The sequence below is a fragment of the Chlamydotis macqueenii genome, chromosome 2, assembly GCF_036417535.1.
Source record: "Chlamydotis macqueenii isolate bChlMac1 chromosome 2, bChlMac1.mat, whole genome shotgun sequence".
Classification (NCBI taxonomy): Eukaryota; Metazoa; Chordata; class Aves; order Otidiformes; family Otididae; genus Chlamydotis; species Chlamydotis macqueenii.
The window spans coordinates 97647100-97660669 of record NC_141557.1 but is presented as its reverse complement, the minus strand read 5'-3'; the positions used below and the strand labels follow the sequence as shown (position 1 = coordinate 97660669).

General features: G+C 39.8%; 1 protein-coding gene across 1 annotated transcript in view; it reads right to left on the bottom strand.

Moving 5' to 3' along the window:
- Positions 1–13570, bottom strand: part of GABBR2 (gamma-aminobutyric acid type B receptor subunit 2) — a 488684-nt gene that overhangs the window by 163969 nt on the left and 311145 nt on the right. The window contains exons 9-11 of the mRNA XM_086740482.1: positions 7043–7123; positions 3740–3890; positions 3135–3267 (exon numbers count right to left, since the gene is read on the bottom strand). Coding sequence (XP_086596608.1) covers positions 3135–3267; positions 3740–3890; positions 7043–7123 — 365 coding nt within the window. The remainder of the gene's footprint in view (positions 1–3134; positions 3268–3739; positions 3891–7042; positions 7124–13570) is intronic.

Sequence of the window (13570 nt, the reverse complement as noted above, 5' to 3'; positions counted from 1 at the left end):
AATCTAATATGATTACAATGGGTAATCAAAAACATGAGAGATTTGTACCAGTCTGATCCTGTAAGAACCAGTATCTGCAAGCAGTCCTTATGAAACCACTAAGTGTATTGCCCACATGGAAATACGGATCTTCATGACATGGAGCCAAATGTACATACTGTACCCAGCACTTAGTGGATGTTTTGGGGAGAAAGGAGGAGAGATAGAGGAGTTACTGAACAGAAAAGTGGGTTTGTCTCCCATATTTATGAATTCCCCAGCATTAATTGAGGGTTTTCGAGATGCAAGGAAAGTGCATTTCCACAGTCAATGGTGGCCATGTAAGGATGATTTCTAAGAGAAGCATAAGCTACTCTACTGAAAAATTATAATTGGAGAAGGAAATTTTATAAGAATTGTTTTAATGAGCAGGAGGTTAAAAAAAATACCTGATAGGTTGGTTCTGAAGGGTTTCTTGCATCTATGAGTGCAATACTAATCACTGACAGAGCTGGGATTCATAAAATAATTCAGTAGCCATGCACAGGAAAGCACAACCAGAAATGCTTCTGTACTGGACTGAAAATATGGAAAGCCAAGATTGGAGAGAAATGTCACAGACTCTGTTCTGTTGATACAACATTTAACTATGTTAAAAAACCCCCTCTGTTTAAGGTGATACTTCTTAATTAAAGGTTGACTTTAAGAATACAGTCTTCTCCCCCATCCTTTTCTTTTATTGTTCAGTTAAGTAAGCAGTTATCTTACTCAAGTGCCTGTCCAGATCTTTCCCTCTATATCAGACAAACAAACTTAAAATAATGTGACAGATAGAAATAAAAAAAAAGGGAAGAAATATGTAAGATAAGGCAGAATAAAGTAGCCCTCATTTTAATTTTGTTGCATTTACAATATAAAAGTAGTGGTTACATATTGAGAAGCAAATTAGAGAAAAATCAGATAGCAGAAGTGTTCTAGCTCAGAGGCATAGGATTTTGGATGCTGGTTCATTTTTCAGTTAAGACTGAGCTGTTTCACATTTAAAGGAGGACTTAAATTTAGTTTTATATAGCTAAATCTGGATGGAAACCTGTTCCCTAGAACAACTCCATGCTGATAAGTACCTCTGGCTCCCACTTTCTTTCCTTCTGTTCAGCAGTGCTTGGCTGCTTCAAGAAAAGGGTTGTAGCCCAGTCATACAATGGCCTACAGCCTGGCAGTGAAGTCAGGAGCTCTGAATATAAGCCCCTCAAGGCTGAGCAGACATCAGGATCTAAAATTTGCACCTTCTGCCACTAGATTCTTCTGCTCCATTAGAAGCTGTTTCACTAAAAAGGTCATAAATACTGGCTAAAAAATGAATGCTGGCATCTTCCACTTCCTATTTGCCCCTATATATTCAGAGAGTTATATGCTGTTTTGGGAGAGGAGAACAGGATTGCCATTTTAAAGTCTTTGAGGCATCTCCTTCTACTAGGTGTATAGACAATTTGCGCTCTAGTTGTAGGAAGACTGGATATTGTCTCCTTCTCCTTTCTTTTGCTGCTAATGTTTAGGTGTCTAAAATACAGCTGTGTCCAGGCACAGCTAAGGAAGCCAAGACTTCACACAGAAAATCCTACATGCTCACCTATCCTACATCTTGTAGTGCATCTTGGCATGTTCTAAAGATGTCTCCAGTGTTTTGAAATGGTGTAACTGAACAGGTCACATAATCACAGAATCCTTAAGGTTGGAAAAGATCTCCAAGATCATCAAGTCCAATCATCAACCTAACACCACCATGTCCACTAAACCATCTCCTGAAGTGCCATGTCTACATGTTTTTTGAACACCTCCAGGGATGGTGACTCCACCACTTCTACTCCACCACTACTGAAAGAGTGTCTGACCACTCTTTCAGTAAAGAAATTTTTCCTAATATCCAACCTATACTTTCCCTCCCGCAACTTGAGGCCATTTCCTCTTGTTCTGTCACAAGTTACTTGGGAGAAGAGACCAACACCTGCCTCCCTACAACCTCCTTTCAGGTAGTTGTAGAGAGCAATGAGGTCTCCCCTCAGCCTGCTCTTCTCTAGACTAAACAATCCTGGCTCCCTCAGCCACTCGTCATAAGACTTGTGCTCCAGATCCTTCATCAGCCTCACTGCTGTTCTCTGGATGCATTCCAGCAATTCAATGTCACTTCTGTAATGGTTCCAGTCATGTATGGTTCTTCCAGTATGGAGGATTTCAGATGAAATATCAGGATGTATCTGCACCAACTTTCTTTAGGCATCCAACTTTGATGCTTTGAATTATTCTCTGAAGTAAAGTTTCTCTCTCTCCAATGATGACATCAGAAATTCAGACTCCTAAAAAAAGATACTGTGAACTACATCTTTCTAGAGACTTGAAGAAGGATCAGAAACATAGTGAGGATAACTCCTGAGTAAGTCTCATATTCTTAGGCAACTGGCCAAGCACAACCTTAGGATTTTTTGAGGAGAAAATATTTGATAAATTTAAATGCTGTTTGTATTGGTTTTGGACGGAATATCCTTGCAGTGAATTTCTTTCCCTTTTTTGAAATGGCCTCTGCAAGTCAGGTTGCATATTACAGTGAGCAATTAAGCCATTACACGCTTCAGAGTTTCTTGTTTTGATTTAACTAGAATATATTCTACATGGGTCTAGGCTTGTGTGAGTTTATAATGTAGCCTGGAAATAATAGTAGAAGCCTTTGGAGATTCAGCCAAAAAGACTGAGTAAAAAGACCCAGACAATCAGCAGTCACGAAGTCTGAAATAATATGGAATCTATAAAGAATATGGAATCTATAAAGAAAACATAGTAGCTTCACTGATATTACTAGTTGTCATGTTATGAGCACAATCTTTAACAAATCATCTTCATACATATAATTTCAAAACAAGAAAGCACATCTGCTTTTTCAGTCTGGGGCCAAATCCCAACACACCTGAAGCTTTCCCTAATAATAGTAATATAGCTTTGTGCATGTTTCAGAATTTGGTCCCAGAAAATATCCCAGGAAAGAGCTAAGAAAATCAGTGATTAAACGGAATGAGACATCCAACTACTGAACTTTTCTGTTTGTATTTCTCGCAGAGCTTCCTGCAAGATTATCTTCAACTAGAATATATGGAATTACTTACTGTGCAAAGTGTCTCAAATGTCTTTTCGGAGACAAAGGATCCATCAAGACCAAAAAGAAAAATAGATGCATAAGAAAGCATCCCTCCAAGGATAATAAGGTTGTTCATGTAGGGACTGGACATCTTTATTAGTCTATGGACAAAAGGTGATAGTGCATTAAAGAGGAAAAAATTACTGCTAGGCTATTAGATCAATATAGAAGAGCTTTTTGTAACCAGGCAAACAGACAACGCTTCTTATAGAAGTCCATGAAATCTAAAGGCATGCACACTACTTGCTTTTTTATAAAGTCTAGCATTGTTTCAGGCTTTCACACGTTTAGTAAAAAGACCTGCTATTTTACTGATGGATTAATTAGCTAGGGTTATTGTTAATAGCAGACAGTCAAACATAAATAATATATTACACTTGCCAGACAGTATAAAAGAACTTGCCTTAACAGTTAGACAATCTGTTTCAGTGTGAGTATATTACACAGTGATTTCAATTAAATACTTCTCAAATATAATCTTTCCACAGTTGTAACATTTTATACAGGCAGACTCTACAAACATGGCTTTTAAATACAAAATAAGTAGTGATAGAAGTAATATGAGTGTCTTACTTCTGATTTCTGTTTTTGATGTTAAAGAACAAGAAAGCACTGGCCATTATCATTCCTAGGATGGTGAGGGCAGACAGGATGCTGTAGAGAGGCAGGGAGATCTTGCGTAGCTCCTCCTGTATTATCGTTTTGTCCTTTGGAGGCTCAAGTCCTAGAATTACAAGAAGAAAACAAAAGGCTAAAGCTCAGCCAGATGCTGAATTTCTGTAAAAGAATTTGCCCCTCCTAAGTACTATACCTTGATTTGGCAGATTTAGCAACCACGAACCACATCAGCAGCAGATGAAATTATTGATTTTGACAGACATATGTTAGTCACATTGACTGACAAGAAGGTTTGTATTTCTGGAGCATGTAAACATCCTCTTTGGAAGAAAAAACACACAAAATCCTAATGCAGAACCCTGTAAAATATATGCTAACTATTCTCATTTTAAAGTGTAAATAAACACTAAAATGCATACTATGACTGTAAATTTTACCAAGAGGTTATGCTTTCCTGAAACAAGTGACAGAGCAATGAGTAGAAAAATAGAGAGCATAATTTCTCTGCATACTGTGATTATTACCAGGGCAAATTCAAACGGCCTGTTTAGGTATCTACCACACTGGAGACCAGCTTTGGTGTAGCATCACTGGGGCAGGGACTGAGGGCCCTGGGGTGCTGAAATGGGGTCCTGGGCTGTGGGCAGGGAGGGGGAAGCCTTGGGAGAGGGGGGAAGCAGGGCTTTTGGTGTCTCAGGACTCTATAGAATGGAACAATATGGTAAAATGGATAGCAAAAGATTTATAGGGACAGACCCACTTCACAAATCCCTGCAGATGTGGACTTGAATGTCTGAACTTCAAAACTATATTTAAAGCCATGTGCTTGATCAACAGTCAGGTCTCACTAATCAAAGGCTTCTCGGTTTAATGAGAAGAATTACTTTCCGACAACTGCAACAAAGCTCTGCATCCTCTACTTCCCACATTCCATTTTACCTGCTTACTAGTTTTTTCCTGGGTGCAGGGGATTAGCATACGGCCTTCTCCATCACTGTCTTCCTTCAGAAAGGGATTGGTGTGCCCTACAGTGCCTGCTCCTTTCCTTTCAAACCAGCTCTCCGTGGGGCAGCGAGGATGACCGCATGGGGCCAAGCAGCTTCATTTCACACAACAGCTGCACAGGCAGAGCTCTCTGGACCTGCCGGTCACAGAGCTGTAAGCAACTGACCAGCAGCTGCCATAGCTAAATTTTATGTCCACTCTTCTGCTTTACACCTAGAAGAATATTCAAGGATTTATACAATAAAATAGCTTTATCCATACCAGTTAATCTGAAACAATTCAGACAAAGGAAACTTGCTATCCTTTGATCTTTATGCCCAACATTTCTACAAAACAAGTTCCTTTCAGGTGATCACAAGAAAGTCAAGGGACATTTTGGTGATGCGATACTGGAGAAAAGTACCTGAGATTTTCCCCTTTTTCCTTTCCCACCTCAGAGCATGCGTTCACAGCATATGACACTTCACAAAATTAGGCAACAAGTAACAAGCCAAAAATACAATAAAGCACATGTTTAAATTAAAAGAGTCAATAGTAAAGAAAAAACCTCCACCCTGCTGTAACAAAAATGCACAGTGTATACTGATGATTTGCGTTTACTAGATATAAACAACCAATGATTTTATAAAATGTATTTTCTTATTTGTGTAATGGCCATTAAATTCTATTGCTTCTAATATCATTAATTATTGTTCTCTTGTGTCCAATTTTATCCAATTGGTTTAAACAAGGCTATATTTACTACTCTTCATTTCAAATACTTAAAGTTACTAAGTTTTTTATACTGCCTGGAAGATGTAACAACAGTGTCCTCCACATCAAATATCCACATCCTCAATGAAAAATTAAGGTGGGCAAATGGAGAAGGTTCATAATGCATCTTACGACAAATATAATACAGGCAATGAATGGAAGGAACACTAGTTGTGGTCAGAATAAGAACTAGGAGTCTGATTCTGAAAAAAAGCCTAAACAAAGAATTTTTCCCACCATCTACTGTCCATAAAGGCATTGAGTTATGAACAAAACATTTCTCCTGTTACTTGGTTCATCCTGTGTATATTCTCTGGAAATTAATGGTACTGAATCAGTATTCAACTACATCATTAGTTCCTCCTTGCAGCAAAAAGAATATGCTGGGTCCCAGACTTTGGCAACTGGGACAGATTCTGCACTCTTCATTTCCAAAGACTCATTCTCCAGATAGATGTGAGAAGTGCATGTAGTTCTGCTCTTTTAAGTCCAGCAAAGGATACCAAAAGGAAGAGTGGAAAGCTCCAGCAGATGGAGAAGCAGTCATGGATTAGGTCACTGCAGTGAAACTCTAGTCATGCTCCTTCAAACCCTGGGTGTTGGGACACTGGAGGCAGATGTAGTACAGCATGGGATACAGCAGCTTGATACTCATCCACCACTCCCAGGGGAAACCACACAGATCTCACAAGGTCAACTTTACTTTTCGTTACTGGATTACACCATAGTACAGTTTAAGATTAAATCTTAATTATTAGCTTTAAAAATCATGGATATGCCTACATTCAACAGAAGAGACTCTTAAAACTCCTTTCAGCTGACATGGCTCGGAAAGCCATGCAGAAAGCCTGCACTCCAACTGCTGTGAGGGCAGAGGAAGTCCCCGTGTTAACATTGGAGCAGCACAGGATAAAAAATGGCAAGAAGATACAGCAACAGAGGCTATATGCCTGCTATGGACCTTGGGAGTGCTGCTGGGCTGAACATCATCTCTGGTCCTGTTTCACATGGGCCATCTTCAAGCTAGCCTTGGTATTTTGACATCCTATTTTCTACCTGCATAACAGATACCTCCCAAAGGAAAACAACCACCTCCTTCTTGTGTGTGCAAACACAGGACACGACAGCATGCCTCCAGTGAGATGAACTGGGGGAGTGGGAAATAGGGATGAAATTAGAACGTTACAGATTAGTGGAGAAAAAATAGAAGACATATCTGCAGCTTGTTGAAATATCAAAGAACATTTGTGTACACATATAAATTTGAATTTGTCTTGCTCATTGGAATGAAAAACAATTATACAATATCAAAAGACTGTGATTTTCTGTTCAGAATTCTCCTATTTCTTTACGCACAGTTCAGTTCCCTTTCTCTTTATACAGTGTCATAGCTTGTTGATATTAAAAATCCTAAACCAGTTTTTTAACAGCATGCAGTCTTACAAGCTACATACAGCTATCCATGTCATTCCTGTACCTCTTTCCAGTTTTCTCTCCTACCTTGGAACCTGATGCTGTTGTTGATTATTTCCAGTGTGTCAGCCACAGCATTGTACTCTCCCACCTTCACTTCCTTTCTTTCTGCAGAGAAACAAACAAGAGTGATTGTTTATGGCAGTTCACATGCTCTCAATTATTTAACTGATTTTGCCTTCTTTTTTTGACAGTACGTCAAAAAGAAAAGAAACATGCCTGAAGTGCATGAATTATTAAAGCAGAATGCCAGACAACTAACATCATGAAAAGAAATATTTCTGATTCTTCAAAGAAATGCATAGTATTTTTAAGAACTCATTTACATAATCAGAGAATTGTTGTTATTGGGCACACACATCTCCAGCTTAAAGATCACACACTTACTTACTGGCTTACAGCATGCAGAACAGCTGCATCCTGGGCTGCATCAAGAGAAGTGTCAAGGAGGTCAAGGGAGGTGATTCTCCCCCTCTACTCTGCCCTGGTGAGACCCCACCTGGAGTACTGTGTCCAGCTCTGGAGCCCACAACATAAGAAGGACATAGACCAGCTGGAGAAGGTCCAGAGAAGGGCCACGAAGATGATAAGAGGGCTGGAGCACCTTTCCTATGACGACAGGCTGAGAGAGTTGGGGCTGTTCAGCCTGGAGAAGAGGAGGCTCTGGGGAGACCTTATAGCGGTCTTCCAGTACCTAAAACGGGCCTACAGGAAAGATGGGGAGAAACTCTTCAGCAGGGCCTGTTGTGCTAGGACAAGGGGTTTTAAACTAAAAGAGAGTAGATTTAGGCTAGCTATAAGGAAGAAATTTTTTACAATGAGGGTGGTGGAATACTGGAACAAGTTGCCCAGAAAAGTGGTGGAGTATTGTGGAGTGAAGTATTTCCCAGCAGAATTGTAGTGGCAGGCTCCAATCAGTATGGAGTAGACTGGCTAGTTAATAGATACATAGTCAGATATCCTGACTGCAAAACATACTACGTTATACAATTAAAGTCAACATGCACTTAAGCTAAAATTTTACTGTTACTCTCATCTGCTATTCTGGGACTACTATCACATATATGGCCGCCTTCTACCTAATGGAGCAGAGTAATGCAGATATAATTTGTTAGGCTACTGCCTTGGCCACTCTTAATTGGAACTCTGGCACACATTTGTGCCACCCTTCTGATAACAACTGACATTAATTTCTCCTGTTGTTGTTGGGGTTTTGCTATAGCTTAGAAGTGCAGGAATTTACTAAATTATCATTTTTACACTAAAACTTTTACATTTTGATCAGAGACTTACAAACCACAGGCACATTGGCTAAAGTTTTCTTTGATGAGCTTGCTCAGCAGAGCCTACAATTTCATTTCAGGCCTCTATGTCTGCGCATGCACAACTCAATTTATATTTAAATTCTGAGATCATGACCCCACTTGTGACACTGATTTTGGGAGCTGATGATCTTGAACTAGATAGCAAATTTGAAAAGACTGAATTTCACCCAACAGCTCCACATTAACCTTTTCTCCTTTCTCACTCAAAGTGATTGTGCTTGTTCAGCTCTGCTGAACAGAGCAGCTAGCTCCATTTCAGTAAAATCTACAGGCTGATTAATACTAATCTGAGAGCTCACAGGAGGCAAAAGTTTTCCTTACATAAACCATACTTCTTATTGTTAAAATTGTTTATGCAGAATTGTAGACTGGGCTGCAAATCTGGCAGAGATACCTAGGCATTTGCTATACCCCTGTCAAAAGCCAGAGTTGGCAGTTCTGAAAACCAATTTGCCTTTCACATGAGTGTGATCCACTTGTGGGGCCCTAAGACTAGTTTGGAATAAACGTGCAATCCCCTGGTCTCCAGTAGCAGTTTCACAAAGCCCATCCACGCAGCATTACATACTCTTAGGAGGAAATACAACTTTACATTTTCTGTCACCATCTGAAAATTCTCTGTGAAACAGATATATGCATAAATCCTTGACAGTCTTAAACAATAAAATCTTCCCAGTATTCGTCTAAAAGCTAAAATGGTTACTGCTAAAAACTGAAGCAATTTTCTTCCATCTGTATTTGTAGCATGACAGCTATTACCTGTAGATCTAAAATATCAAAACAGAATGTGGAGAGAAGAGAGACAAACCCTAGAATGTGTACTGACAACAATTTGCACATTAGATACCAGATAGTCCACAGCATCTACTCATAGCAAATGGGCAGGACATGCATCTTGGTGTTAGTCTAGCCACAACTTTACAGCAACAGTTTAAAACCAAAGAGAAATGGGTAATTGCTCCACAAACATTTCTGTATGGAGTGCTTAGGGACTAGATTAGATGTGAAAAGCAGATAATAGACGGGGAAGCATACACAAAAGAGCATAAATCTGTGGCCTAACTGATTGAGGTACTGCATTTGAGAAACTTTTCCTGTGTTTCCTTCATGTGACATACAATGCCATTCCTTTTCAACATTTATAAATTCTTACATGACTTCCTTTACAGACAAAGTAACACCAACAGTGTGTCTATGATGGAAACTGCAATGTAGTGCAATATAGATGAGGTAGCCAAAAACTAGCTAGCCTGCGTGCCATGAGCTAGCCTTCGCAGGAATGGAGCTCGGTAGAGCTATTTGGAGAAACAAACTTCCATGGCAGACTCAGCTGAAGAGTGAGACTTTTTTGGACTTCGAAACACAAGAGTAGGGGAAAAAAGCATGTAGTAGCTTGGAACCACATTATCAATACCTCATCCCCTACAAATGGGAAAGGACAGTTCATAGAGCACATGTCAAGGTTTACTGAAGTCAAGAACAGCGATAAAGATATTTGATATCTTAAAGTAGTTACAATTGTGGAAAGTCATCTACGAGGGAAATAAACCATATTTTTATTGAGAGGAAGGATATACTATCCATTTCACAGTATGATTACAGGGATGCTGAGGAGGAGACACAAATAACCTCGGTGCTTTTTTGTACTCTGGGCAAGGAATACAGCTACAGCTTTTGGTTTTTCAGTTCCCCAAGCAAAAGTGCTGATCAGTGACAAAATCACCTCCAAATACTAATTAAAGGAAGCAAGGAGGTGGCACTATGGCTTTCTGCTCTCTTGCACAGGTCAACATAGCTAAGGATGGGACTGCAGGGTCTATGTTTCTATACGCCATTCCCTTGAGGTCCCTTTGGAAAGTCTGAATTATTCAAGTCAGTATACTGTTTGTATAATGTAGCCCATATCTGTCAAAATCTCTGTGTGTCCAACAGCAAAAGGAAAGGAGGAAGAGGAACTCCTTCATATAGACACACCAACAAAGTGCTTTGCACAATATTCAGAATATGATGTTGGCTTCTTTCTTTAGTGCTTGCGTTATTTTTAACTTCATCTTTCCATACTTACGATAGAGAGACTGTATTTAAGCCCCTCCTGCTCAAGTTAAAATGCAGAAGAAAAATATGAGGGAAAATACACTTGTTTTGTGAGATGTTTGTCAATACCATGACAGGAGCGGTGGGATTTTAGAACTCGAATCTGCAGCTATTGTTTCACACAGGAGTAGAAAAGTATGAAAAGTAACCAACCCAAAGAAAACTAGCCTAGAAATATGTGACTGAAAATTATGCTTGTCTAATGATTATAAGCAACAAATTATGTTCATTTATTATTCTATTATTAATTATTCTACTTGGTAATCTATTAATCACAGAATGGATTACTTATTTGGCCAAGTTGAAAGCCTTTGGCCAACAAAGAACCAAACCACTCTTAAATGTGAATTAAAATGTTTTCTTCTACATATTTTATTACAGAATCTTACAGCCAACTTCAAGAAACTCCAGACAAATTGAGAGAGTACCACTTAATTAATTGGGTCACATTTCACAACGTTAATACAACAGATTTTTAATTGCATATTGGGTAGCCACATGTTCTTGTTGAATACAAGCAAAAAATAATCCTGCCACTAACATCAGCCGAGTAAAATGAACTTACCAAAATGCATTAACAGTATTAAGACCATCAGTATGACTGTTTTCCATTTACACTCAGAATTTCCAGGTGAGACTGTGCTTAGTTTCAGTTCCTTTCCCTATATACCACAATTTCCATTTCCACTACAGTCGAGTTATTTACACCTCATGAATATAGTTTCTATTGAGAGATGTTTAAGGATGAGAGAAAGCCCTTGCAATGCATAAGAGATTGAACAGATGGATTTCCTTTGTTTTCCTCTATGTAGACAATGCTAGCTAGCTCCTAACGACGCTAAGACTTCCTCTACATCTAAAGCTCGCAGCACCTTCAAGTATGTCAGTCTAACTGAAATGGTACAAACAATCCTAGTGGTGATGGAGTTAAGCCAGCATAAAATTGTTTACATCAGTATAATCACCAGTATAATTTATGCTTATAATAGTAAGGGCACTCTGAAATAACACAGTATCCGACAAAGTTACATAAAGATATATATTGTTATGTGAATGCACCCTCAGCAAGTTTGTCAACGACACCAAGCTGTGTGGTGCGGTTGACACACTGGAGGGAAGGGATGCCATCCAGAGGGACCTTGATAGACTGGAGAGGTAGGCCTGTGTGAACCTCATGAAGTTCAACAAGGCCAAGTTCAAGGTCCTGCACATGGGTCATAGCAATCCCTGGCACAAATACAGGCTGGGCAGAGAATGGATTGAGAGCAGCCCTGAGGAGATGGACTTGAGTGTGCTGGTGGACGAGAAGCTCAATATGAGCTGACAATGCATGCTTGCAGCCCAGAAAGCCAACCACATCCTGAGCTGCATCCAAAGAAGTGCAGTCAGCAGGTTGAGGGAAGTGATTCTCCCCCTCTACTCTGCTCTGGTGAGACCTCATGTGGAGTACTGCATCCAGCTCTGGAGGCCCTAGCATAGGAAGTACATGAACTTGTTGGAGACGGTCCAGAGGAGGGCCACAAAGATGATCAGAGGGCTGGAGCACCTCTCCTATGAGGACAGGCTCATATGAGAGAGCTGGGGCTGTTCGGCGTGGAGAAGAGAACACTCTGGGGAGACCTAATAGCAGCCTTCCAGTACCTAAAGGGGGCTTAGAGGAAAGACAGGGAGAAACTCTTCAGCAGAGCCTGTTGTGATAGGACTAGGGGTAATGGTTTTAAAACAGAGGGAGTTAGATTCAGATTAGACATTGGGAAGAAATTTTTTACAATGAGAGTGGTGGAACACTGGAACAGGTTGCCCAGAGAGGTCGTGGATGCCCCATCCCTGGAAACATTCAAGGCCAGGCTGGATGAGGCTCTGAGCAACCTGATCTGGTTGGAGATGTCCCTCCTCCATGCAGAGGGGTTGGACTAGATGACCTTTAAATGTCCCTTCCAACCCAAACTATTCTATGATTCTATTAATGAACTCCTACACATCTAGTCGGTTATATCAGTGTAAAAAAAACTATGTATAGGCCACCAGAACAAAGACAAAGTAACAGTTTTGTCCAAACATTAATGTGGTGCCCAGACTGCATGGCTGTAAATGAAAATTAAGGACTTGAAAGCTTTGAATATCTTACTGTATCTTGACACTACTAATACTTTGTTATGTCACTGCAGCTCTTTACGAAGTTAGACTTCCATGCAAACTACAAACATGTGCAACTGATGAGTATTCACCTTCCAATAAATATAAAGTACATTTTAAAGTAAATTTCATGAACTTACTATGGACTGTTCTCCAGATAAGCTAAGGGTCACTAAGGTTTCTCATCTAGAGGACATTTAGGATATTCTCAACTTAGAAGCAGAAGAAAAAAGACATAACCTATAGCTGAAAGCATACATAATATCTAGGTCTTAGTTTGCCCTGAAAAAACATCCCTGTGTAATGTGCCTCCTCCATGTCTCCTCCTTGAAAAGTTTTTCAAAATTTTTTTTTATATAGTTCCTCTTGCTTCTCCCTCCGCTCAGGAAATGTTCACCGTACTCCCTGAAAACCTTCATCTGACATCAGTTTAACAATCCCTTCTGCCACTCTTTGTCAGCTGCCCCTCTTGTTTAACCATCATAATTCAGTGGGAGTGATTAGATGCTGAGCACATCAGAAAATCTTGCTGCTATTCAGCACTTAGCAGCCTAACTCAGGATCCCTAATTATTAAACCTTGTTCTACAACAGAAACATTTAGGTCTTGCACATTGTTCCTATCCATGCATTGCAGCCCAACAGAACCGCTGGCAGATATGGGGAATATTTACTCATTAGATCTCAGAAGAATTTTCGAAAAAACCCAACTGGCTGCCAACAGGTGAAGCTGAGCATGGACCATATGTACTTGAAATGCTTAAAGATCCTTAGGAAAAGAATGACACATAAATTTGGAAAGACTTTGGTTTCAAATTTCAAATCAATCTCCTAGATATGAATAAAAAACCATGGGATTGCACAAGTACTCACACTTTGAAACACACATCTAACCTATCTGAAAGTTCACCACTCACAAGCTATTGGGAACTCATTGACAGGTTTAGTCCAGAGACGGGGCGAAGGGTGCACGGACACATTACATTATGGTGTTCCAAGGC